This window comes from Heliangelus exortis, chromosome 7, assembly GCF_036169615.1.
Source record: "Heliangelus exortis chromosome 7, bHelExo1.hap1, whole genome shotgun sequence".
Taxonomy (NCBI): Eukaryota; Metazoa; Chordata; class Aves; order Apodiformes; family Trochilidae; genus Heliangelus; species Heliangelus exortis.
Window position 1 is genome coordinate 1,661,664 of NC_092428.1, and position 24,571 is coordinate 1,686,234.

Here is a 24,571-nt window from a genome sequence, read left to right on the forward strand (position 1 = left end):
TTAAAACCCCTGGAACACGCTCAGTGATGAGGAGATAACACACTGCGGGCCTCATCTGCACTTGGGTATCTTCCTTCCCAACCACCCACCTCCTTTTTCTTTTTTAAAAGAGCATGGAACTGGAAATGCTAATACAAAACTAGGCTCAGGGTTTTTCACCAGGTCACCTGCACGAATTCTGATGCAGATCAGACTAAAGGCTGGGCACCACACCACTAAAACAAGCCTTCCAGAAAAAACGGGCAGCAGACAGCACCATCACTGCAAGTACTAGATGTAGCTGAAAAACACACAGCTTGCCAGCACACAGCCTCATGCCCTGGAAAACACCCGCAGGTAATATTCCACAGCCTAAAATAGTGATTCTCAGCTTTTCCTGTGTCCCCGTTTTCCTGCCAGGTGCTCCAGAATTCCTCTCTCCTCACAGTCAGGAATACTGGAGGGCAGGATTGGCCGCTGTGATCTCCACTCTGCCACTGGTTTTGAGATCTCAGACCAAAGAGCAGATACCGTTTCTGCAACTAGAATGAAAAACTGTCTGTGGACAGATGCACCACTGCTTCTGCTCTGCAGTTCATTTTCATTGCTTTTCCAAATGCCCCAGTTCAAAATCATATATACACACACAAAGACAAAACCCCACAATTTTACAAGGGCTGAAGAAAACATCAAAATAGAGGAAGAAAAGACACACTAGGAAACCGGTTGGAGAAGCAGTAGCAAGAAAAACAGAATTATGGACTTAGGGAAGAGCAAAAGTTAAAAGGGAAGAAAGCACAAAAAGAGGAATTTGGGATGAGGAAGATGATTTTCAAAAGACAGCAGCAAGTGTGCAGGACAATGACCTTAAGAGATATGTACATGTTCACAGTTGCTGACAGTGGAAAAGTTTCAGGACATTTTACACTGGTTGCCAGATTTGAGCACAGAGTTTTTTCCACTGGCTCAGATGTGATCTTGCGGAGCTGGGCTGATCTTGGAACCAGCCTGGCTCTTAACACCAAGCAATCACTTTGCAGTGGCATGAAGTACAAACTAAAAAAGCCTTCCTAAAAACCCAGCATTTAGTGCCATGAAAACAGTGCACTGAGAAAGAAATACTGCCCAAACCCATGGCAGATGGAGGGCCTCAGGTGTCTCCACAGTGGTCCTACAGGGCTTGGCTCCAGGACCAGGTGTGGCTGCAGAGACAGCTCACACCAGCAACGTGAGCCCACACGGACACCCAACCCAATAAGCTCTTGGGGCTGATGCTGAGCTTGTAATTATTTCTCTCTCAGAGTGCTTCTGTACACGAGGTGTCCCACTGTGCTGGTGCTACCTCAAGATTCTTCCATCACCCAAAATTTCCCAGCCTGGCCAGTGCAGATAATTGAGTTGACAGCACATAACCTGAAAAATTTTTAGGTTTCTTCTTTTAGGAAAAAAATTCTTTTACAGAGAGGGTAATCAAGCATTAGAATGGGCTAACCAGGGAGGTAGTGGATTCTCCATCCCTGGAGGTTCTCAGTAAGAGACTGAATGTGGCACGGTCTGGTAACCACGGGGGGTAGTGGATCAAGGGTTGGACTTGATGACCTCAGAGGTCTTTTCCAACCCGGCTGATTCTATGATTCTAAATTAATCAGAAGTTTCCAGTTTGCCACAAAGGGCAAGGTTACATTTCCTAATGAGAAACGCACGTACAACCAAACAGCTCTGAATACTTCTCTGGCAAGGCTGATCACAAAGAATCCCAGTGTGGAGCAGCCTAACTTGCGGTTAAATTCAGATACATGACATTTGCACAGCTCTAATTCGGGCAGCACAAGCGTTTATTCACTCTTGTAGAAGCACGCAGGGGCGCCTCGTGCTTTATTTGTCACTTTTACCACGTTTTAATGACCGGAGGATGGGACGGACTACAGGAACGATCCCTCACCTCCCCTCAGCATCCGATGCGGCATCGTTTTTGCTGTGCCTTCCTCCTCCACTCCACAGCAGCCCCCAGGCAGCAGCCTGTGGAGCGCAGACCGCCCAGCTGCGGCCACACGACGGGGACACACCAGCATCCTTTGCCCCACTGCCTTCCAGAGCCCTGGGTCGACGCCATACCCGGCCCACCCGGCCCTTCCCCAACACCCGGGCCGCAAACAAAAGCCGGGAACGAGGCCGGGAGCGCAGCCCCGACACGGGACCCTGCTCCGGGGGAAAAAGGGGCAGCGAGGGGCGGGAGCCGCGGTTGCTCCGTGCCGCGTGTCGGCTGCTCGGCACCCACGAAGAGCAAACCGGGGAGGGCTGTGAAACCCCCGGGCAGTGCCGAGAGAGGGGGACGGGTGCCCCCCGGGCCGCACAGGTGGCAGCGCCACGCCTCAGGGGGATGGGTGTGGGTGTAGGGGGGACAGCGCCCACCCCACCATCTGCTTCAGCTCGGCCCCCGCCGCCCGGCCCCTCACAGCCCCCTCCCCGCCCCGGGCCGCCACACAACTTCCCCGGTCCCTCCAGCACCGCTCGCCCTCCCTCACAGCCCCCCGAGCCGGGCCGGGCCGCCGCGCTGCCCTCCCACCATCTCCTCCTTTTCCACCTCACCTGCTGCAGGGAGGCCCCGACGGGCGAGTCGGTGTGGGCAGGGCACGGCTCCTGGAAGGCGGACAGGCGGGCGGGAGTCCCCCCGGCTCGGCGGGGAGGTCTCAGGCCGGCCGCGGCCCGCCGGGTGCCGGGCGCTGGGCGTCCCTCCGGCCGCTGGGGGAGCCGCCGCCGCGCCGCTCCGCCGCCATCTTCTGCGCGGGGGCGGGGAGGGGCGGCGGGAACGCCCACAGCCGCCTCAGGCCGGGGGCCGTCTGCAGGCCCCGTCCTCCCGCTGCTTCGGGATTGGGATGGGGGGGCCGGGAGTGGGGAGGACGGCAGGCGGGGCTGCGGTTTGGGAAAAGAAGCGGAGAAGGGTCGGAACAAGGCCGGGAATGTGAGGGGGGGAGGAGGGGGAATGGGGAAGGTGCCGTCCGCAGGCTGCGGCTGTGCTGCGGGGACGGCCGCGTCCCGGGATTACAGGGCAGGGCGGAAGGCGTGGGCCGGGCAGCAAAGCCATAGGTAGGGATTTGACACGGCTGTGGCATCCCCTGCGGCATCGCCCTCCCGGGAAAAACAAACACACGCGCGGTGCAGCTTCCTACGTTAAAAAAAAAGAAAAAAACAAAAACACGGAGAAAATCGTAGGAGGAGGCGAAAGCGGGAGCCACATCGGCAGAGGAGAGAGAAAGGGATCTACCAGCGTCCTGCTTCTGAACCGGCCCCCAAAACACCCGCTTTTGAGTGAAAATTTGTGTCAGGCGAGCAGGAGTTGGGAGAGCCCGAGGGCAGCGGAACGGCTGCGAAGGCGCGAAGGGAGCGCGATGAGGCCTCAGCCCCGCGGAGCTCCGCTGCCCGGGGACCGCTCCCGGGAATTCCTCAAGAAAAAAAAGCAAAAAATCCCAACAATACGAGGTCTAAATTTGCTCTACAGGGACCTGTGCCGCTATGGAATAAGCTGGGAAAGCTTGGAAGTCACTCCTTTCCGACACCTCCACAGAAATTCACCTGAGGCGGCTGAGGGGACAAAGGCGATTGAGGGAGATTCGAGGCGGCTGAGGGGGCGCGAGGCGGCTGAGGGGAGCGCGAGGCGGCTGAGGGGAGCGCGAGGCGGCTGAGGGGAGCGCGCCCAGGAATTCCTCAAGAAAAAAAACAAACCAAAATCCCAACAATACGAGGTCTAAATTTGCTCTACGGGAAGCTGTGTTGCTATGGAATAAGCTGGGAAAGCTTGGAAGTCACTCCTTTCCGACCTCCACAGAAATTCACCTGAGGCGGCTGAGGGGACAAAGGCGACTGAGGGGGCGCGAGGCGGCTGAGGGGAGCGCGCCCAGGAATTCCTCAAGAAAAAAAAAAAAACACCAAAATCCCAACAATACGAGGTCTAAATTTGCTCTACAGGGACCTGTGCCGCTATGGAATAAGCTGGGAAAGCTTGGAAGTCACTCCTTTCCGACACCTCCACAGAAATTCACCTGAGGCGGCTGAGGGGACAACGGCGACTGAGGGGGCGCGAGGCGGCTGAGGGGGCGCGAGGCGGCTGAGGGGGCGCGAGGCGGCTGAGGGGGCGCGAGGCGGCTGAGGGGAGCGCGCCCAGGAGTTCCTCAAGAAAAAAAAAAAACCCAAAATTCCAACAATACGAGGTCTAAATTTGCTCTACGGGAAGCTGTGTTGCTATGGAATAAGCTGGGAAAGCTTGGAAGCCACTCCTTTCCCACACCTCCACAGAAATTCACCTGAGGGAGCGCTCCCTGTCCGGTGCCTGGGGCGTTTATGACCCCGGGAGCCGGAACGTGGATCCGGATTTACTCTCCCCAAGCCACCGTTTGATGTTCTGGTGTAACAATAAATTTTTTGGTGGTTTCCCTCTCTCTCGCTCAGTCCAAGGTTTCTCAGTTACACTGAGACAGTGATGGGTGTTGTAGGTTATAAAATATACAAAAATATTGGCTTAAAATTCCATTTAGATCTGCAGTGCAACAAACCACCCCGAATATGCCCCCTCTCTCTCAAGTCTTCCTCCTCAAACCACCAGAGCAGCACTCAGCTGCCTGCCTTCTTGTTTGACCACATCCAAACTCTCAATCCCTCTGTCATCTTTGTCCTTCTGACCTCTTGTCCCTTGCTCAACACCTTTAGATCCACCTTGCACCTCCACACTCTTCCTCCCCACACTCCAAACCACTCTGCCTGCCTCCAGGACTCCTTTTTCATCTTCCCAGTTGTCCTATTGCCCTGTCTCACCACATGCTATCCCACCTAAGACTGCATTTTTTCTGAAACAACTTCTTTTGAAGGTTATATAAACCAACAATTCTTCCCTGGATATTTAAAAAAAAAAGGGAAAAAAAAAATCTGAGTTATTTCAAATATACGGGGAAGATTTTTACTGATATTGTAACAGAGTCGGTGGTGGTCAAACTTCTGTGATACTTAAAATCATTTCAACATTAAAACAATTTTCAGCCTTTTTCATTCCAAAATAGCATTACTGTTCTTAAAAATATTTGAGATAATTATCTCGAATACTTTGGGGCCCTTTTAATAAAAGAAAAATACAATCAAATCCAAAGCAATGCATTTTAAACAACACGAGTAGAACACATACTTTTTGTACACATGCTGTTTTCAGCTTATTTTGAACTTCTAAGCACGTGAAAGGAAGCAGATAAATAAATCCTTGCTTTCTGGAAGAGGAACAGCAGCAGCACTGCTATAAATACTGATATAACCTGTAGGATTGTTCCAAATTAAATCTGTGCCTCTGAAGCACAACCCTGATGCCATTTTTTACAGGCTGCCCTGTGTAGATAAGACCACTACACTTTTCCACAGAAATGTGAAAGAGAAATAAATCAACAGTATTTTACCTCAGCAAGAACTGGCCAGGTCCCAACACTGCCAAAATGCAGTTGTAGAATGCATTAACAAACAAGTTTTACCTGAAATAACATCATCCTGCCCATCCATTCATGGTTTATTGAGCAAAACTGTGCAAATTTTCACAATTATGGACAGTAACCCCTTAACCTGTGCCCTCCTGCAGCACAAAGAACATTTGGACTGAGGTTCTACTGATTTAATTATTTGCATCTTTTCACTGTGCCCAGGTTCCTGTAAAAGTCATAAGCATTTACATTTTTGTTTTGCAGTACCTGTTAATTAGAGAAGAAACTTCTTGCTTAAAATTATTAATAATAGTGCAGACTGATGGGTAAACTCCTATTCCTTACTGGCAGACAGGGAATTCCTGCAGGTAAGGAGTTCACAGGCACTAAGGACCTGAAGTGAAAAATCCATAATCCTCCACTCAAGCCACTTTAGGTGCACCCAAGGACCACTTTTCCCAACTCCTAAGATAAAATCATACCAGACCCAAACACACAGACATTCCAGGTGCATTCCCAACCCTTTCAAATTCTCAGAATAAAAACAACAACAACAACAACAACAAAAAAAACCCAAAAAACCCCCATCAAAACGCTGCCCCATCACACCTGTGATGTGTAGCAACAAACAGCACCCAGCTGCTCTGCATCACTGCTCATCAGCCTCCCTCCTCCAGCTGGTTCTGCAGAGCTCACCCTCCTTATCTCCCCCCACAAAGGCCCAAAATGCTCCCCCCGTTTGCCTCCAGGAGCAGTTACACTAAGGAAGAGTTTTCATAATAAAAATTTAACTTGAGGTCCGACTCTGCTCATGCTTCACACCCCCTCACACCAAGCATCCTGCCAGGCTCGGGGTACCACCAGCCCAGCAAGGGGGAGCAGACCAATCCCAAATTTAAAGGGAAACCTGATTTGGGCACAAATAAAAGCCACCATCAGTCATAAATCTCTCCCAGAGTAACCATTCTGTGTGTAGCAGCACGACTGTGGGCGTATTGGGAAAGAAGGAATTAAAAAAAACCCCTGCACTCAGACACTCCACATAGGAAGATGGCAAAAAGCCACCCAATTCAATGGGTGGTTTTTTTAACCAGACATAGCAGACTGGAAATTAAGTTTCTGAGAATATGGCTGCTCAAAATGCAATAGTAGAGCTCCCACACTACAGGTACCCTAATCCAACCCCTGCTCTCAGATAAAACGCCAGAAAACCGATGGCAGGAACCTTTCCCTGAGCAAATTCTATCCCGTTAACACACTTTTTCGAGGTCCCTTCCCGAGGCTGACTCACAGATCACTTACAAGTGATAAAGGCACACGAAGCACAGCTTAAGCAGCTTTAAACCTTTTTAAAATGTACTTAAACCCGTGCAGACTCAGGGACCCTCCGAAAATACCCCTATTCGTGCCCTAAGCAGTAGTTTCACTGTGGCCCTCTCAGCAAGGATTCCAGCGACTCTGGCCTGGCTGAAGATCGGCAAGAACGTGGGAAATCATCGCGAACTTCACGTGTATTTTCCTGGTACGTATCGGACCAGACTACAAATTTTTTTAAAAGATGATTGAAATACAATTAACTGCTTCAGGAGAGACCTTACCTGGTGACAGAAGCTGCCTGGGGCGCCAGAAGTGACACCAGAACCTCTCTGCTCCTCTCTCCTCGGCCACGCAGGGATTGCCTGGATTCCCAGGGAAAGGGCTGTAAAGCTCTTACCTTCTGCCTTTAAAGACCAGGAGCGATTTTCCTCCTGTTCCCTCAGGCTGCAGAAGCAATCACCTCTTTAAGCAGCAGCAACTGACACCTATTTGCCGGGTAATTGCTGCAGTTAAAGGGGATTAAGCGCCCTCCACTCTCTCCGGGGGCTGAGGCAAAGCCACCCCCTCCCATCTGCACCCGAGAATTCGGCAGTGGAGGAACAACACAACCTAAATCCAACCGAACTTCTAAATTTCCCAGGGAAATGCCGTAAAATTAATTTTAACAGGTTCTGTAGTCCCTTTGTTTTTATTAACGCTAGTTTTTTGTTTTTTTTTTTTTTTTTTTTTTCTCGGTATGGTACCATTTACCTTTTTAAAACCGCACGATTCAGCGATGCAAAAACACTCAGAGAAAAACGTGACACTCCAAACTTTGCACTGTTTAAATGTTATTTTATTAAATATCTTCAGTTCAAGGTTTCATTGTAACAAAGCTATGAAGGTTCTACCAACATTCAGACCAAACAAACAAACACTAGCTAACTTTAATTATTTCTATATCATGCAAAAATTCTGCATCAAATGCCTTCCATTTCCTGTTTAAAATGTGATATTTATAATATATATTATATAGATGCTTATATTAGCCCCGTAAGAGAACATTAAGAATGCTAAAGGTGTACAGCTGTGTTTGATAATGGCCATACCAAGCTAAGGTTCTCATTAACTTAGAAGGAAACAAAACAAACAAACAAAACAAACGAAAAAAAAAGGAAACCCCAAAAGAGAGCTTGTCTCCAAGACTGTGCAAAACAAAACAAAACAAAAAAACAAACAAAAAAAAAAACCCCAAACAAAAACCCACTCAACAGTTCTGTTCTTTTAAAATTTTCTCTGAAAGATGCAGATACTTAATACGGAGGGTTTTCTTTTTAATTATTAGTAATCATCAGGTAAAGAGACAAGGAAGATCAGACCTAAAGAAGGCATGCATAATATTTTGTATTTATCTTTTTAAAATGGCATAATCTCCTGTTTGCTCTCTCTTTGTGGCTTAAAAAAAAAACAACAAAGAAAAAAAAACAAAAAACCAAAACAAAACTGAATAAAATATCAAGGCTTTTTCACTTTTCCACTTCACTCACTGGCTTAGTGCTGTCATAAAAAAAATGTTTTCAAAGAATAAAATCTAGTGTTTGCCCTCAGTGGGTTCAAGCTCCACACTCCTCCTCCCTGGCACTGTGGAGGGAGGAAGAAAAAAGGTCTTTTCAGCTCAGAAAAGCTCAGACAGACCTGGGAAGCATGGATGATGGTCTTTTCCTTCATCAGGGGCTGGCTGATGTCACCCTGGTGTGGATAGCACCTCTCTAGCAAAGGGAGCAGAGTGCTGTGTGTTGCCAAAAGAGAGCTCCACTTGGTGCAACAGCTTTTCTTTTCTGCATTCTGTTCAGTAAGGATTAGAATTCCAAATTGGCTTCTGTCTCTTCTGCTAAGTCTGTAAAAAAAGGTGGCCTCACACTTAGTGGCTGCCAATGCAAGCGCTTCAACTCCCTCAAAAGATCCAAAAAACAGTGATTTAGGGGCAGACAGAAATTCAGGTTAAAGCCCATCCAAACAAATGATGCCTTTCCTTGAGCACGACAAGGGAAGTGTGGCCAAAAAGTGGCCAAAAAGGCCATTTTCTCCTTGGGGCCAGGCTCCCTCATTGGTAAGGTCAACAAAACATTTCCATGTTCCCCACTCAGTGACTCAAGGACATGGACCCCTTCTGCAGCAAAGAAAAGAAAGGAAGATGAAGTGGCCCAAAGGACAAACATCAGATCCCATGTGCTAATTCCCTTTCCCCTCTGCTTCCTGAGGTATCCTCTGACACCCAGAAGCAACCCGGGGGGAGGTGGCCTGGAGTCCTTCAGACAGTCTTTGAGGTTCTGAACTGATAGTTTTCTGTGTTACAACATCACTGTAAAAAATAGAAAAATTACCCAAATAAACACTAGGAAACATGACACTTACAAACATCAGATGGGTAAGTGGTGGGGAGAAGCACCTGGCTGGGGCTGCTGGTTCCCACTGCTCTTTTGCTCAGAGACCAAATGACTCAAAGAGGAGGCCAGGGAGCCCCTTTAGTTCTAAGGGTGCATATATTTCAGTATAAAAAACACACGCTATTTATGCCTCATATAGGAGTGTATGTGCAAGTCTTCATCAACAACATAACACTAAGGTTTTTTTGTCTGTTTCCTAAGGAACATGTGTTCTGCAGCACTGTGGATCCCAACTATGCTACTAGAAAGAAAAAAGAAAAAAAAAAAAATAGAAAATCCCATACACGTACCCTCTCTTCCTCTAATCTCTCTGCTTTTAATGCAATGGGTTTTTTTGTTTCGTTGAATTAAATAAGCTGGCTTCAAACCTCTGTGTTTGGCCAGGTAGTGGCTGTTTCAAAAACCATTAAATCTGAAGAGCAAGCTTCTATATAAAGTTATATTCACTTAAACCCATTTTTTTAAATCCCTACTTCCACCTTGAGTTTTAAATCCACATCCCATTTGGTTGTTGTTTTTTTTTTTTCTTTCTTTCTTTTTTTTTTTTTTTTTTTTTTTTTTTATATTTTGTAAAAAAAAAAAAAAAACAAACCAAAAAGTCTGTTTTGGGATCCAGCAGCTGAGCAACCAGCTCATTTCCATAGCATTCTTACTGTGCAGAAATTGAAGAAGAAACTCAGGCTGAAGTCAGTCTGCTGGGCAACAGGAAGAGAAGTGCCTCCTCTCTCTTCAACCCCAGTCTTCACCCTGGCTCCTCTGGGGTCTCCTGGCCACCTCTCCTGGATGGAAGTCCCAGCACAGCCTGGATGTGATGTTCCCTCCCAGCCTGGCTCTGGGAGCACAGGTTCAGCCTCCGCTGCTCCGTTTTTCCTCTCCCTCTCTCTTTCTCCTTCACTTTTGCTTTCCCCCTCACTTCGTTTCTGAAAGATGTTTCCAGCTGCTGCCATTTTCTTATAGCCCTGGGGGAGGGGGCACGTTGGATAATGTGTCATTTATTTAGCATTATTCCTGTTTTTTTATTATTTTATACAAATGACATGTCTCTTTTTTTTTTTTTTTTAATTTTTTTTCGCTTTTGATTTTCTTGTTTTTTTTTTCTTGGTTTTTTTTTTTTTTTCTTTTTTTAGATTTAAAAACACCTTCGTACAGCAGAAACAGACACGATGGATCCATGGAAAACAACAGAAAGGCAGCGCCCGGAGCATCAGATGCATGCAGGGTTTCGTGCATTTGGCTGCTGCCTGCTTGTAACTTGTATTTTTATTTTTATTTTTTTTAATGTCAAAACAGACATGACCGTTGCTGTCACTCAGGCACTCCAGAGCTGCTCGCTAAGAAGATTTTGCCCTCCAGCTGAGTTATCTCCACAAGTTTCTGCAGTCAGGAAGTAGTAGTGTCCACCCAGAAAGGAGAAGGGAGAACAGGATGGAAGATGGGAAGGAAATAAAGCCAAACATTAGCTGTACACAATTAATAAAACACGTTTTTCACAAGCTCATTATTTGGTGCAGGCAGAAGCCTTTCCTAATACAACAGAGACTGTTGTGAGGAGAGCCCTGGAGAGCAGAGCCAAACACACTTCCCCTCCCATGGGGCTGAGTGTGCCACTGAAAGTGAACTACTTGATAAAATTAATTACTTGCTTGATGAGAGCAGACCTGAGCCCATTATCTAACAGTGACAGGTCCCCAAATTTAAAGACATTTCCCAGTGAATCAGAGGCCCTGGTCCTAAGAAAGAGTTTCTGCCTCATTTCCAATTAGCTTTTGCCCTTGAATTGAAAGATTTATTTATTTCTTTAAATTCTGTCTCTGAATGTTCTAAATGTTTAAACAAATGAATGAGCTTTTCTGCAGTTTTGCAAAGTAGTTGTTGCCCTAGTGAATGCTTTCAGCACAGACTCCTCTTGGCTAATCTTCTTGTATCAAATTGATCAATTTTAAGTTCGGGGCACTTCTCATCTTTGTTTTGCCTTGTCCAGCCATGGAGGTGTAGTCAACATCTTCTTTCTACCACTTCTTAGCTTGCAAATCTTTGCTGCAAGCTCTCTTACCACTCTTCTCCCTCCTTGGTTCCTACTGTCTCCTTACACAGAAGTCCTCAGATTAACCTCAAACTTCTTTTGTGGCTGCAGAGTCCTTTGCAGATGACTTAGCCAAAACTGCACTCTGCTTTCCAGGTGAGAACAAACCACTGGTTTCCATTTAAGCATCCTCACACCTCTCCTTCCTTCTTCACCCCAACCCTCCACTGCACAGGGGCCAACACTGCTCTGAAATGTCTCAGTCTCACTTCATGTTCTGCTGGGGGCTGCCCACACTGACCTCACCCCTAATTGCCTCTGGTTACACCTCCCTTCAGAGCCCAGAAATGCACACAAGTATTTCAGCTTCAATTTAGTTTATGGAGTGTTGTATTTTTGGTGGTTTGGGTTTTTTGGTTTTTTTTTTTTTGGTTTTTTTTTTTTAAATATCATTTTAACCAACATTTTGTGGTTTGGAAATGGCTTCTGCTCTGCAGTTTTCAGAAAGCCTCCAGCACATGCTTTTGGATGAGGTGCAACATTCAGCAGCCAAGTCAAGGAAACACACCTCCTTCTGTAGCAGCTAAGGCTCTCCATTCCTAAGCCTCCTCACAACTCCAAGGCATAGCCACAGAGCTGTAACACCAATCTTTAATTTCATAATTTCTCCTGCTTTTTTTTTTTTTTTTTTTTTTTTTCTTTGACTAAATCCAGGACAGAAGTGCTGCAAGTTAATTTTTATTACCCTGCAAAGGCTTTACCCTTCTTACTCTCTGGAAATTCCATGGGTTGTCCAGCTCTCTGGAAAGCTTCCCTGCTTCTGGTGCCCCCAACTGGCTTTTGCTTTTCAAATTCCATCTGTGACCTCTGCAGTTGACTTGTGACAGTTCACATTCCTTTCCATTGCCTGCAGTAGGGTTGATTCCCTCACAATACATCAGAAAAAACACTCTTGGCTTAGCCTGAAGTATTTCACAGGACTGGGACTCAGGGAGTAATTATACATGAGTGGTTTATCCTCAAACAACTGCATTACAAAAAGCTTGTCTCCCAGGTGTAGATATTTTTTATATTTGCTCTTAAGTAGAAAATCTTGAGTAAAATGGTGCCAAGCTTAGGAAATGTAAGATTTCCTAATCTAAGTCTAAAATGAACGTGACATATGCTTCAGCATCAAACCAGAAGGAGGCAGAAAGACTTTGTGCACTTCACTAAAAGAAACCAGTAAGGAAATAAAGAAAGCCTAAAAGCTGCAAAAGCAGACAGACCTGCTGTCCTTCAGGAGCAAGCAACAGTAGTTTCTTTGTGTCAAATCTTATAATCAAACTTCCCTCCAGTGCTGAATTGTGGCTGGCTAGTTAGAGGATATTTTAAATCTTCTGATATTATTGTTTTGTTTAGATGCCTCCCTCTGAGTTTTCTCAGAAATTGTTCTGTACAGATTTTACAATAGCCTCTCTAGGACATGACATTTTTATAATAAAGGTTCTCTGAAACTGCCAGCATGTAAGGGCAGATCTCTGGCAGCTGGGAAACTGCAAACCTGTGCACAGCATGAGGTATCCCTGCCTCTCTGCTCTGGATTAGCATTCCACAGGGGAGAGTACCTGGGAGGAAGCTCTGCTGCTGCAACAGTAGCTGTGCTCAGGGACAGCTGTCTGGCACTTGACTCCAGTTCCTCAGGAGTGATGGAGAATCCTACTGAGCCCCTCAGAGGACAGGGCTTAGAAACAGGAACACCAACTGCTCAGCAGAAGCTTTTAGACAGCTAGAAATGGTTCCCTCACAGCCAGCTGAACAGCTTTGAACACTGAATTCCCACCCGACAGGAGCCTTGTGTGTGTGTGTGTTAAGAGTGTGTCAGTGTGTGTCTGTGAGTGTGTGTCTGTGTGTGTATTTGTGTGTGTGTATCTGTGTGTCTGTGTGTGTGTATCTGTGTGTGTGTATGTCTGTGTGTATCTGTGTGTTTGTGTGTGTCTGTGTGTGTCTGTGTGTGTGTATCTGTATCTGTGTGTCTGTGTGTGTATCTGTGTGTGTCTGTGTGTGTGTCTGTGTGTGTCTGTGTGTGTGTCTGTGTGTGTCTGTGTCTGGGTGTGTATGTGTGTATGTCTGTCTGTGTGTCTGTGTATCTGTGTGTGTATCTGTGTGTGTCTGTGTGTGTGTGTGTCTGTGTGTATGTCTGTCAGTGTGTGTGTGTCTGTGTGTGTGTCTGTGTGTGTGTCTGTGTGTCTGTGTGTGTCTGTGTGTCTGTGTGCGTGTGCCCTACCCCCTGCCCTGCCAGTCCCTACCTGTAACCTGATCCTCACTGGAGAGGTGCTGCAGGAGCTCCGGAGCAGTGGTAGTGAACGTTCAGCCACTTGCCGTCCCGGCGGTGCCAGACCCGGGTCTCCTCAGACTGGGTGGTTCGGGGCCGGCCCTGCCCGTCGATGTACTGGGTCAGGCGGATGTAGGCGATGCAGGCAGCGTCCTCCCCGATGACGTGGACGTGGGGGTTCAGGATGGTGGTGTGGATGGGCTTGCTGTTCTTCGACAGTACTGCCAGGACAGGCACAACCATCACCTGCATTTCACTACTCGGCAGGAACAAGCACAACGAGCACGACCCCTCTCCCCCCCACCTCCCCGCATCCTCCTGGTTTTTGACTCACTCGCCTTCTACTGGTTTCTGGGAGACAATAAAAGTTGCTCTGGATATTTTTTTCGGGTAAAATCCAAGCAAATTTTTCCTCCATCACGTGTTCTCCTCCTCAGCACCTGGGCACCTACTATTGCCTAGGAGCACCTGGCCCCTTTGCTCCTCCTTCCTCTGCAAAGCACACTGGCCACTTTTTCAACATCAGTGCTGCTGTTCCTGAAGGTACAGGAAATATCTGAACTACAGAATATTGTTGCAGAAGAGTCAGTCACCAGGAGGTCTTTAAGCTAGGCCTGCATTAGGTAGGAAGAAGCCTCAGAGAAGTGTAAAAAGCACTGCAGAACAGACTTTTTTTGGTGAGAGACAAAGTCTCTGCATATTTAGAACTGAGTAGAATTCCCCATACTGAGGACCTCAACCTAACCCCCAAAACAAAACAGCTTGGGATTTAAATTTCAATTATCTCATCCTGTGGAGACATCCAGGAAGGGGAGCAAATCCATTGGTATGAATTACAGCATTTCCCCCAACTTTTCTTCCTGCCCCAGGCTGAGCAGGTGACCCTTGTATCCACTCAACAGGTTCATTAGGTGTTACAGAAACCATCCAGGCAAACCTCAAAGCAAAGGCCTGACTGATTTGTGCACAACTATCTTTATATGTTTGGCCACTCAGTATGTCTGCCCCAAAGATGCAATGTTTCCATCAGAATATGCTCATTTTCCCCATTTCCATATCAGCAGGAAATCCGGTGCCCCAAACTTTAAAAGCTCCTGCACTTCCTAAATATTGGCACCAGGAGAGCTGAATGCCTGACTGAAGGCATCTGGGGGTTAGAAGTGAAACTGTTGCTGAAAAAGGCTTTCCAGAGAAAGCATGCACAAGCAAGTTCTTGCTGGCTCTGATAAAAACAAAGGGCAATCCCTCACCCCCCAGAAAATGTTCCATAAAGGGAGATCAGAGGGAAAGCTGTTGCTGTTACCAAATCTACCCACTCACAGTTCTCGAAGTAAAACTTATGGAAATCCATTCCTTCAACCAGGTTCCCCAGTGCTTCAGGTTCAAATGAGGTCAAGCCAGGATCACAGATTTTCCTGCAAAGAAAAGCACCAGAGGCTGACAGTCTGCACGGAGCCCAAGGGCTATTTCTGCCACGAAGCACTCACACAGTGTTTGACTCACTCTGTGTCTACCTAACTATTTCCTTACTCCAAGGAGTAAGTTCCTGGAGGACTCAGTCCTACTGCAGCCACACAGAGTTGGTGCTATTTGGCATTTCACACACAACACTCAGGTTCCTCTACGTTTCTGGCTTGTCTTTTATTTCTCCTCCTGCCCACCACACTTTCCTCCCTTTTCCTTTTCTGACAACGCCAGCACATTTTCTTTTTGTCACTCATGTTGCTGCTTGAAACTCGCACACAAACTGATCCACAGCCTCTCAGAGGACATCTGTACTCACGTATAAGCCTCAAAATCTCCATTGTTGATGGCTTCTATCAGCTGCTCAGTTATCTTAATGATCTCCTGCTTACGCACTGCGGAAAAAAAAAAGAAGAGCAATTTAAGTTTGCATAAGGCTTGAGTGGGAAATATGGGGCTTGTGGGTGCTTCCCACAAGCAATCTGTGGAACACTTTTAGTCTAGATCTCATAGGATGCTGCTCCCTGCATTCTGGAGAGATGCAGTAAGGACAGGCATCCACATGAGAGTAGCAGGGGGCAGTGGTATGGAAGGGGAATGGTGATCCCGTAATGCAGGGAGAAAGCAAATAAAGATGTCACTTGGGTGGTTTTTCTTTTAAAAAGGGGTAAGGCACCAGAGGTGTCTCCTGAAGGAGAGCCTGGGGTGCTTCTGGGGAGTCTGCCCCATGGGTGTCAGTGAACCTTCCAATGTGTAGCACTTGTCTGGCTGCTTAAGATGTGGAAAAGTTTCAGCACCGCAGTCATACACAAACAGCCACCACACAGGTCAAGCCCACTGGCAAAAAGCCTCCCAACAACTTTCCTGTCACCAGCAGCAACACCTCAGCTGTTATCACTGCTGCAAAGAAGCAACTGGGACACGTAGGGATGACTTCTGCAAGTGGAGAGGCAACTGCAGCAGGATGGATGGGTTGGATGAGCAGCTCCTAGCTCTGTACTAGCAGGCACTCCTCTCTCTCCTCAGGCAGGGAGCTTCTGCCAGTCCCTGTGGCACAATTCTTTTCAGCATTCTGAAAGAACTGTCACTAACCCACCTCAGCACACTGGACTTCAAGCTGAATGAAGAGAGGGACTCCACTGCTATTTGCCCCTCTCTGCACTCTTTTCTCTTGGTTTCCCACAGCCAATGCCCCAGGCAGGCCCCATCCCCTCTAAGGTGGTTCCATCAGCTGATCTCAAGAGTCCTTAACACTTGAAAAGTTTGGGTTGGCTCTGTTAAATAACACAATTCTTGTTCTGCCAGTAAATATGCCTGAACCTGAACACACCCTCACATCACTTCAGCTTTCCCCACACTTCCCTGTGGGTACAAATGTCCTGCACCTTACACCAGCATTCAGGAGGTGCTCTGGCATTACCTTCAATGTCACCAAATAACCAACAATTCCTAGCACCAGAAGTGGAATTTTCTGCCCTTAGGCATCTAAATTGTAGGTGTCTGAAACAGAACCAGCCACCTTAGGCCCTGGAAAGAAACAGGCACTTCTGGAAGTCTCTCCTGAGGCATCTCAGCTGCCTGTCATTACAGGAATGGTCTATAAATCCAAGCTACCATCCTTACATGTCCAAGTCATGGAAGCTAAATTCCACTCTAAGTGCCAGAAGATGCTAATCTGACTTGCTTTCCCCTGTAAACTTTCATCCATACCTGCATCTCATCCCACCAGTGATAAATGCAGCTGAAGAGCAACAAGATGCTAAGCTCACAAGCTGTGAAAGATGTCTGTGACCACGCTGGCCATCAGTTAAGAGAACTCTACTACAAAACATCTCAGACAGGAGCCAACTGGCTCATCAATAGTAAGAGAGCTGGTTTGGTGACTGAGGCTGTACACATTGCCACGTGTCAAAAGATGTATACACAGAATGGATCAAAGGGACACAGAGGATCCAAGGAATGGATCAAAAGCGACGTTGTGAAAAAATGTCACTACAAGCATGTTGTCTGGAACTGCTTCTGCATGAAGCAGGGCTACCTCTTGGACCTCCCTCCCACACCAAGCACGCACGAGGGTGTGCAATGTCCAGAAGATGGGAGTCCAGGGGGAAGGATGTGTTTGGGATGAGCAGGGATATCTGCAGGGCACAGCCACATCCCAAGGAGATCCGCAACCCCTTCCTGAGGGGGTTGCAACCACACAGCAAGCACTGGCCCCTCTATCCCCATCAACACAAGTCCACTCCATCAGACTGTGCTCATCTTGCTTTTACTGTGTGTCCTGAACTACAACCAGCACCCAGGAAGTGATCCATTATTTTCCACAGGAGCCTCACCACTCACACCTACCAGCCCTGATGAACCTCAGGGCAGGCACAGCTCAGGCTGCCAAGGGGTGCAGAAGGGAGGTGAGCAGCACCAGCACCACCTCCTCACCCCCAGCAGGCCAAGGGGTGTGTAAAGGACACAGAGATGGAGAGAGGAGGAAGAGGAGGGGGGCTTTACATCTACAGCAACTAGTATTAGTTGTACTACTCCACCACTACCACTACCCAGCTGCTAACTTACACGGTGCAGGGTTAAGTACAAAGGGAACTACTGGAGTTAGCACAGGCTCCGACCGAGCACGCTCTAACTCCAGTGTCTGCCCTGGGCTGCCCCAGGCAAGAAGCTTCTCTTCACAAGACTGTGTAGCTGCAAAACAAATGTTAAGCATTAAAATAATAAAAACAAACAAACAAAAACACCCAACCAAAAGACCAGAATGCAAAATAAAACTTAAAACCAAACCGAACCAAACCAAAAAAACAGGACAAAGAAGTAACAAACACACACAGAGCCCCAACCCCAGCTGGCACACAGAGACCTCCACATCCCAGCATCCTCCTACTTGCTCTCCTGTCTCTGTCACACACTGCCCAGTGGGGACCAGCCTGCCACCAGCACAGGAGGGACAACCCTCAGAGCACACCTGGAATCCCACTGATGCTGCTGGAGGTAGTTTGAGGGTGGCCTAAAACACTGGTGGGAGCAGTGAGAGAGCAGCACGAGGGCAAGGAGGAGATGTGAGTGAAAGGGAAATAAATCAGAGCTTCAAAATCACTGCAAACCTCAACTCAGAGGGGAAGCAGGGCAGGAGAACACTGTCCTGCTTGGCAGAGAAATCATCTGGAACTCCTCAGGGTACCAAGCAAGGCCTTGCCATGAGCAAGAGGAAGGAGCTGATGTGAAGGCAGAGATGGGACAGTTCACTGCAAAAAGGGCTTCAGAAGAGATCATTTCCCTTCCACTGGAGCTGGGCAAAATGCCTTTCCCCTTGCACCTCACCAGCAAGCAGTCTGACATCCTTACAGCCACATCCAGGCTCTGGCTGCTGCACCATCTGAGATCCTGGCACCGTGTGCAGGAAATGAGGGAAGGGAGACAGGAGGAGACAGAAGACAGCATGCCTGCTCCTTCTCTGCCTGACCTGAACAGAATCACACACTCAGGTGTTGTCAGCTCCCATGAAGGCTCCTTCCACTGCAGCTGCAAACAGGCAGGCAGCTGGCATGGCCTGTCTGCAGAGGGGAAAGGCTGGGAATCTCACCCAGGTTTCTTCCAACCTACCAGCTTTTTTCATATCCTTTTTTCAGAGTTGTTCAGCCACAGGCTCCTCCGTGGAGGCAGCTGGTTCGGGAGGGGCCAGGTGGATGGTACCATAACCAGCAGCCTAACCACAGAACCAGCTAACTGAGCTACCAAAACAGACATGCCAGGTAAAGCTCACAACAGATAAATGCCCTGCAGAGCCACCACTACCCAAGGATTTTCACTCAGAGCACCTGACAGTGGATTCAGAAATGCCTCCCTTCCAAAGAATCCTTCACTCAGTCTCTAAAAACTCCTTGTAGCTCCTTCTGTGCTTCCCCAGCACCATTCATGTCTGGGGGTGCTCAGAAGTTCCTGACTTCTTCAGCAAAAGACTGAATTCAGCCTCACACCCCCCTTCCCACCAGCAGACCTGCACCACTGGCCCCATTTACCACACAGGACACAAAGAGATGCAGTGACTTGCCCAAGGAAACCCCAAAAGAACTCCACATCTTGCCCAGATGAAAGCAAGGAAATTAAATTCATTCAGATGAGGTTCTGTTTTTGGTTTTTTGGGTTTTTTTTTCTCAGAAAGGGGAAGGAAAGGTTTGGATATTTTCAGTGTGCAAAGGAGGGTAATTTTGGAGGAAGGGAGATGATTTCTTTTTATTCTGGAGTACTGGAAATGAAAAAAAAAAATCAACATTCTGGAAGGAAGTTGAGGAAAGGAAAAATCTTGGGGAAGGAGAAATGGGAAAGGTGGAGAGAAGGGTGGGGGAAAAAGATGCCGTGAAGCACTGCACCCCTGGACTTACTGGCTGAGAAACAGAGAGAAAGCTGGGACTGCATGGACTCAGTCTGTGTTTTGCTCTCACTGTGCCTCCGTCCTTCAAGCACTGAGCTGCTGTCCCCGGTGGAGAGAGGGGGAGCTAGCACGGCAGGGAATTAAAACACAAACACAAACAAAACACGCAAGTTCAGTAAATAAAAAAAGAGAAAGGAAATAGAAGAACATTAAAGAAACCACAACGCTGGGCACAAAACATGCAGGAGTATCCTTCAGGGCAAAGCCAAGGAGAGAGCTCTACAAACGTGGGCTTGCTGTGCAATTCAGTGTAAGGTGGGAGGGGGAGCACTGTCTGTAGCCCCCAACCCAGCCCTCAGGGAACTGCAAGGGAGGGATCAAGATGATGTCTCCTACATGGCAGCAGAACAGATCTGCAAAACCTGCTGTCTGCTGAGAATAAGAAGTTGGCAGAGGAATTGCACAAGCACTTCCCTTTTTTTGCCCAGACTCATGGCTATGCAGGATGCTGAGAACTCCAACACCTCCACACCTTTTGGTCTGTTTAGTTTTGCTTAACTTAAACCATGGAGGGGCAGGAGTTGAAAAGGAACACTGGTGAACACTGCTACACTTAAAACCCAAGCACTAAAATTACCAGAGCTGGCCACAGCACAAACCATTACTGTGCAAGCTCCTTCCCTCCCAGCCACCATCAGAATGCTCCCTTCTATTAAGTTTTCTAACCTCTGCCAAAAAAAGAAAATAAAAATAAACAGTTTTGATCTGCAGCAATGCAGCCCTATGCAATTCTTCCCAGACTCAGTGCTGCCAGCTGCCCTCCTTCCCCTCACCTTCTGTTCAAGCATTTGTCTTCCTGACTTAGAGGACCCATTGGCTTAACTGGCTCAAGTTCTGGGACCCCTCCTGAACAAAAGCTGCCAAAGCAGACATGGTTTTGGACAAATATCTGGTTTGGACTGATATGCAGCAGAGATTAGATAAATCCATTTCATTACCACACTACCAAAATCCTGCAGTTGCCTTCCCTCCAAGCTAGGTACTTAAAGCATGGATTACTTATTGGCAAAAAGGTGGGAGCTAGAATATTGTCCTGTAATGAGGTCAGCTCTTATCTGAAACAATCTGTATTGCAGAGCTCATTCACTCCCTGGCATGTGTTTCTGCTCCCTGTGACTTCTCAGAAGAGGAGCCAGCAGCTTGTGATAAGCCATGGGAAAAGCAGCAGGAACAAGTCCAGCTGACAGAGGTGACATTGCTGCTACACCACAGGGACAGCATTGATTTTTTTTTTTTTCTTTTTCTTGGATAAGTAATTCACTCTGTCTACAGGGAGAATAGGAATAATTCTGCCCCTAAATGCAAGCTATTCACACATCTGCCTCAGAACCCAAACTGCATTCACCCATCCTGAACCTGAAAATGTCTGTTTGCCCTTCTCTAGGGAGGTCAGGAAAAGGGCAGCTGCTCAAACAACATGAGCAGATATGGGACTTGGAGCTCCTTCATCTGAAGAGTTTTGCAAGATAGAAATATTTATGATACGGTCACTGAAAGGCATGAAACTCCTTCTCAGCCTCTCCCTCTACTGATAGCTCAGCTGAGGACATGAAAAATCATCTCCATTTGGAGATGACAGGCTGAGAATGATCTTCATCTTAGAAACCAAAATAAACCCAAAGAGAAAAAAAAAAAGAGAGAGAAGTGTGTTCATACCACTAAAGAGATTCCCAGAAAGGAGTGAGAAGGGAGACTGAACAGTAACAGAAAGGTTTCAACTCCCAGTAACCTAGAGGGGAGCACAAAACCAGAATTGGACCCCAAACTTCAAGGGACTGGTAGGGGTTTTCCAAGCTTAGAGATGGACAGGGGATGAACAGATTCTGCTCTCTGCAAGAAAAGTATTCCAGTTCTGAGACAAAAACTAAACTAGCTCAGGGCAAACAGTGTTTATGTACCACAGAGGCCAAGTCAGCTGGTTCCTCAACTCACAGTCCCAGTGTGACAGGAACATCATGGCAAGTCTATGAACTGACTCAGACACAGAAATCTGGGAACCTAAGTGCAAGGCAGTGAGCAGATCTCCAGGATCTCCTGCCTGTTCTTAACCATTATTAGAAATTACAGGCAAAAAAAAACAACCCCTACCTTTCAGGTCCTCATCTTCAGTCGTGGTGTTACAGCTCTCTGTGGAACCCTGCATGGCAGAACAGAGCATTACCAGGCATCAGCAGTCAGGAGCACAGGTACAAACTTTGGTTTGTTTGTGAAGGAAGATGGGGAAAAGCACAAAGAACACTGGCAGGGATTGCAAGGAGAGGATGACACAAGGAAGAGCTGGATGGAAGCAGGCCAACTATTAAGCAAAACTTAACAGCATCTCTGCCCAGCCTTGGCGTGTTTAAGCCGTTCAAGCGGTCTGCCCGGAACTTGTACAAAGACAGAAGTTACCAGACTCTGTCAAATGAGATCAAAATGGGAGTTGCTTCTGTTTGGAAGAAGAAGAGCCACAAGAAGCTAAAGAAAGGCTCCTAGACTTTCTCAGAGGAACAAGGCTCTATTTCCAGAAGGAAAAAAAAAAAAGGTGCTTAAGTACTTTTAATACGACAGTATCTTCTCTTCCACCCCACGTGTGAGAGAGAATGGTGATTACACACCACAGGAGGAAAGAGATCATAATATTCTCAAAACTTGTCCCTAACTCAGACTCCTCCAGAGTTCTACAACCATACAGCATACAGCTACTCTTGTACTGAGGAAAATGCCACAAACCAGACACTGGAAAGGTAGAAACCCAAGTAAGACACAGGAAGACGAGGACAACAAGAGAGCAGCAGCAGTTCCTCTGGCAACACTCCCATCCCTTACCTTTATGCCATCTGTAGCATTATGGACAACAGTTGTTTGAGGCTCCTAGGAAAGGATGGAACAATCATTAAAACTCCAGTTCCAAACCATTCTCTCATTTCTTTTTTCACTCCCCAGCAGGTGGGGAAAGGGTGACTTGAGAATAAAAAAGAAACCCCAATCAAACCACAGCCTCCAAGCAGCACACGGGTGCTTGCGTGTGGGCACACACCCCTCCCTGCACAGAGGGTTTCCTGAGGAGAGGCTGCACTAAAAGCCAGGAGACAAAGCCCCCAGCTCCTCTGCAATTGCTCCCGATTCCCAATTTGCCTGCAGTGAACTTGGCTAGCACAAACACCAGGTGGCGACCGAGCAGCCAGCCTGCACCCTCTGCAGCCTTTCCTGACCTCTCCGCAGCCTCCTCATGGGAAAAGCTTCAGAAGAGGGAGAGGAAAGGGTAATCCTGGGCTGGAGCTTTGTCTCCCAGGTTGTTGGGTTGTTTTTTTTTAAAAGTTTGCTGGGTATTTTACACTAAGAAAAGGGACATTCATAATTTTTGTCATAAATAAAGGGGGAATAAGCCAGACCACCTCAGTGCCTCTCAGGGAGGAACTGCTAAAGGAGTTGGGCTGTGAAAAAAAAGGTACATTTTTCTAAAAGTCTCTAAAATGAGATCCAGTTTCAATAACAGCAACAAGAATTAACAATTTAGAAAGGGTCCCTCAGTATCAAACCATCATGAACAAAGCCAGTGAAGGGAAAGCAGAAAATTATGAAGTGTCCCAAGAACAATATCCTACGACAAAACCATCAAATTCCACCCTCCCACCCCCCAAAAAAAAGTTACCACATCTAACTCTCCAGAGACACACACCAAAGAGCAGCTACCAGGTCTAAGGGATGCTAACTACCTCCTGCACTCATCCCTTCATTACCAGGAGAAGACTTCAGGATCCTGCACCATCTTGTAGGGTGGCTCCACAGGGGCAGCAGGGGCTGTGATGGACACTCACCCATCCACCTTGGTCACCCAAGGCACTGCTGCTTCACCTTCCAAGTGTGTGGAGGCACCCTAGGAAGCCCACTCCAGGAAGCCCAAACAGCAAACACTAGCCCAGCAAGTCAGCCAGCTTGCAGAGCATCATTCACACAGCTGAGCAGGCCAAATGGGCCATCAAAGGATTCCTCTAAAACCCCCTTTGTCTCTCCTTTCTTCTGGGGTGTCCTGAAGTCCATCCTCCCACTTCCTGGGTCTTGGAGAGTGGATGGAGCTGGCCACTCTCTTCTTCCAAACCAGCCTCCCCAAAGCCAGCAGGAACAGTTGAAGGGGACACACAGAACTATAGAGGAACAGCACGAGGGGAAGTCCAGGCAAGCTGCTATCCCCACATCCAACCACAGCTCTGCTCAGCACCCCCACCCCAAAGCCTGTGAGGCTGTGACCAGGGCCCACAGCAGCACAGGGACACAGGCAGGATGAAGCCAAAACACAAGCTGAAACAGCACAAGCAGCACTCGGGATGAGAGGGGAAGGAGAGAATCAAAACTAAACCAAACAGGAGAAAAGAAAAGAAAATAGGGGTTGGGGAAGATACCATGGACGTCTGCACTGGGGGTGTTTCTTTTGCAGTGCTTACTATACTGGTTTTGTTGTTGCTCTGTGGCTGAGACAGAAAAACATGGTTTTAGTTTCCAGCCTGGGCAGCAGAGGCAGCAAGAAAATGACAGCATTGCTTCAATCCCAACCATCTCCTCAGACCCTCCCCTCCCCACAGCCTCCATCTCCAGGAAGAGGGAAGAAGAAGGAGAGCTGCCTGGGCCTCTGGACATCATCCTGACCTCAGGAGGCAAAGGATGTGAGGGATGTCCCAAACTGCAGAGGTGTATGGACTGCTAGAGCAGAAGGAAAAACAGAAGGGAAAAAGGCAGCAGAGCCTAAAGGGTTGGGAAGAATCCTGCAAGGAGCAGCAAGAAAAGTGTTGGGTGAAGAAGAATGGGAGATGGCAGCAGTCCTGAGAGAAAAGAGACCCCAGAAGTGAGAGCCACACAGCAGTCATGGTGCAGTCTCAAACAGGGCACATGAAGAGCCCAAGATGTGATGATGCTGAGGGTCCCAAGCAATCTACTGATGCAATAAAAAGTGTGGCCAACCCTAGAAAAGGTCAAGAAAAAGTGAGTTGTGTTGTGTCCCTGCTGCAACCTGAACAGAGGGACTTCAGGACCAAAATATGGAAAGGAATGGGGGTGGGACTAAAGGAAAGGGCCAAGCAGCAAGTCCTCTGGATGGTGTCCAGTAATTTTTCATCTTTCCTTTCTTCAGTCTCCCTTGTAGCTGTGGCAGAAAATCTCTGTTTCCTGCACTCAGCCAGC

General features: G+C 47.6%; 2 protein-coding genes across 16 annotated transcripts in view; both read right to left on the reverse strand.

The window, feature by feature from the left end:
* The window catches only part of NDST2 (N-deacetylase and N-sulfotransferase 2), a 111,885-nt gene extending 109,099 nt beyond the window's left edge, over positions 1 to 2,786 (reverse strand). For 2 of the 3 annotated variants that reach the window (XM_071748204.1, XM_071748198.1), the window contains exon 1: positions 2,569 to 2,786. The gene's annotated coding sequence lies outside the window, so the exon portion shown is untranslated. Of the gene's footprint in view, positions 1 to 1,921; positions 2,103 to 2,568 lie in introns of those variants that run through there. The other variant, XM_071748200.1, reaches the window with a different exon arrangement.
* Positions 2,787 to 7,562: 4,776 nt separating this feature from the next.
* CAMK2G (calcium/calmodulin dependent protein kinase II gamma) overlaps positions 7,563 to 24,571 on the reverse strand; it is a 109,664-nt gene continuing 92,655 nt past the window's right edge. For 2 of the 13 annotated variants that reach the window (XM_071748207.1, XM_071748205.1), the window contains 9 exons: positions 23,797 to 23,865; positions 22,223 to 22,267; positions 21,503 to 21,551; positions 19,365 to 19,478; positions 17,545 to 17,670; positions 15,296 to 15,371; positions 14,833 to 14,927; positions 13,487 to 13,733; positions 7,563 to 10,549 (listed from right to left, as the gene is read on the reverse strand). In XM_071748207.1, coding sequence (XP_071604308.1) covers positions 13,501 to 13,733; positions 14,833 to 14,927; positions 15,296 to 15,371; positions 17,545 to 17,670; positions 19,365 to 19,478; positions 21,503 to 21,551; positions 22,223 to 22,267; positions 23,797 to 23,865 — 807 coding nt within the window. In that variant the 3' untranslated portion in view covers positions 7,563 to 10,549; positions 13,487 to 13,500. The remainder of the gene's footprint in view (positions 10,550 to 13,486; positions 13,734 to 14,832; positions 14,928 to 15,295; positions 15,372 to 17,544; positions 17,671 to 19,364; positions 19,479 to 21,502; positions 21,552 to 22,222; positions 22,268 to 23,796; positions 23,866 to 24,571) is intronic. The other 11 variants (XM_071748209.1, XM_071748208.1, XM_071748211.1 and 8 more) reach the window with 6 other exon arrangements.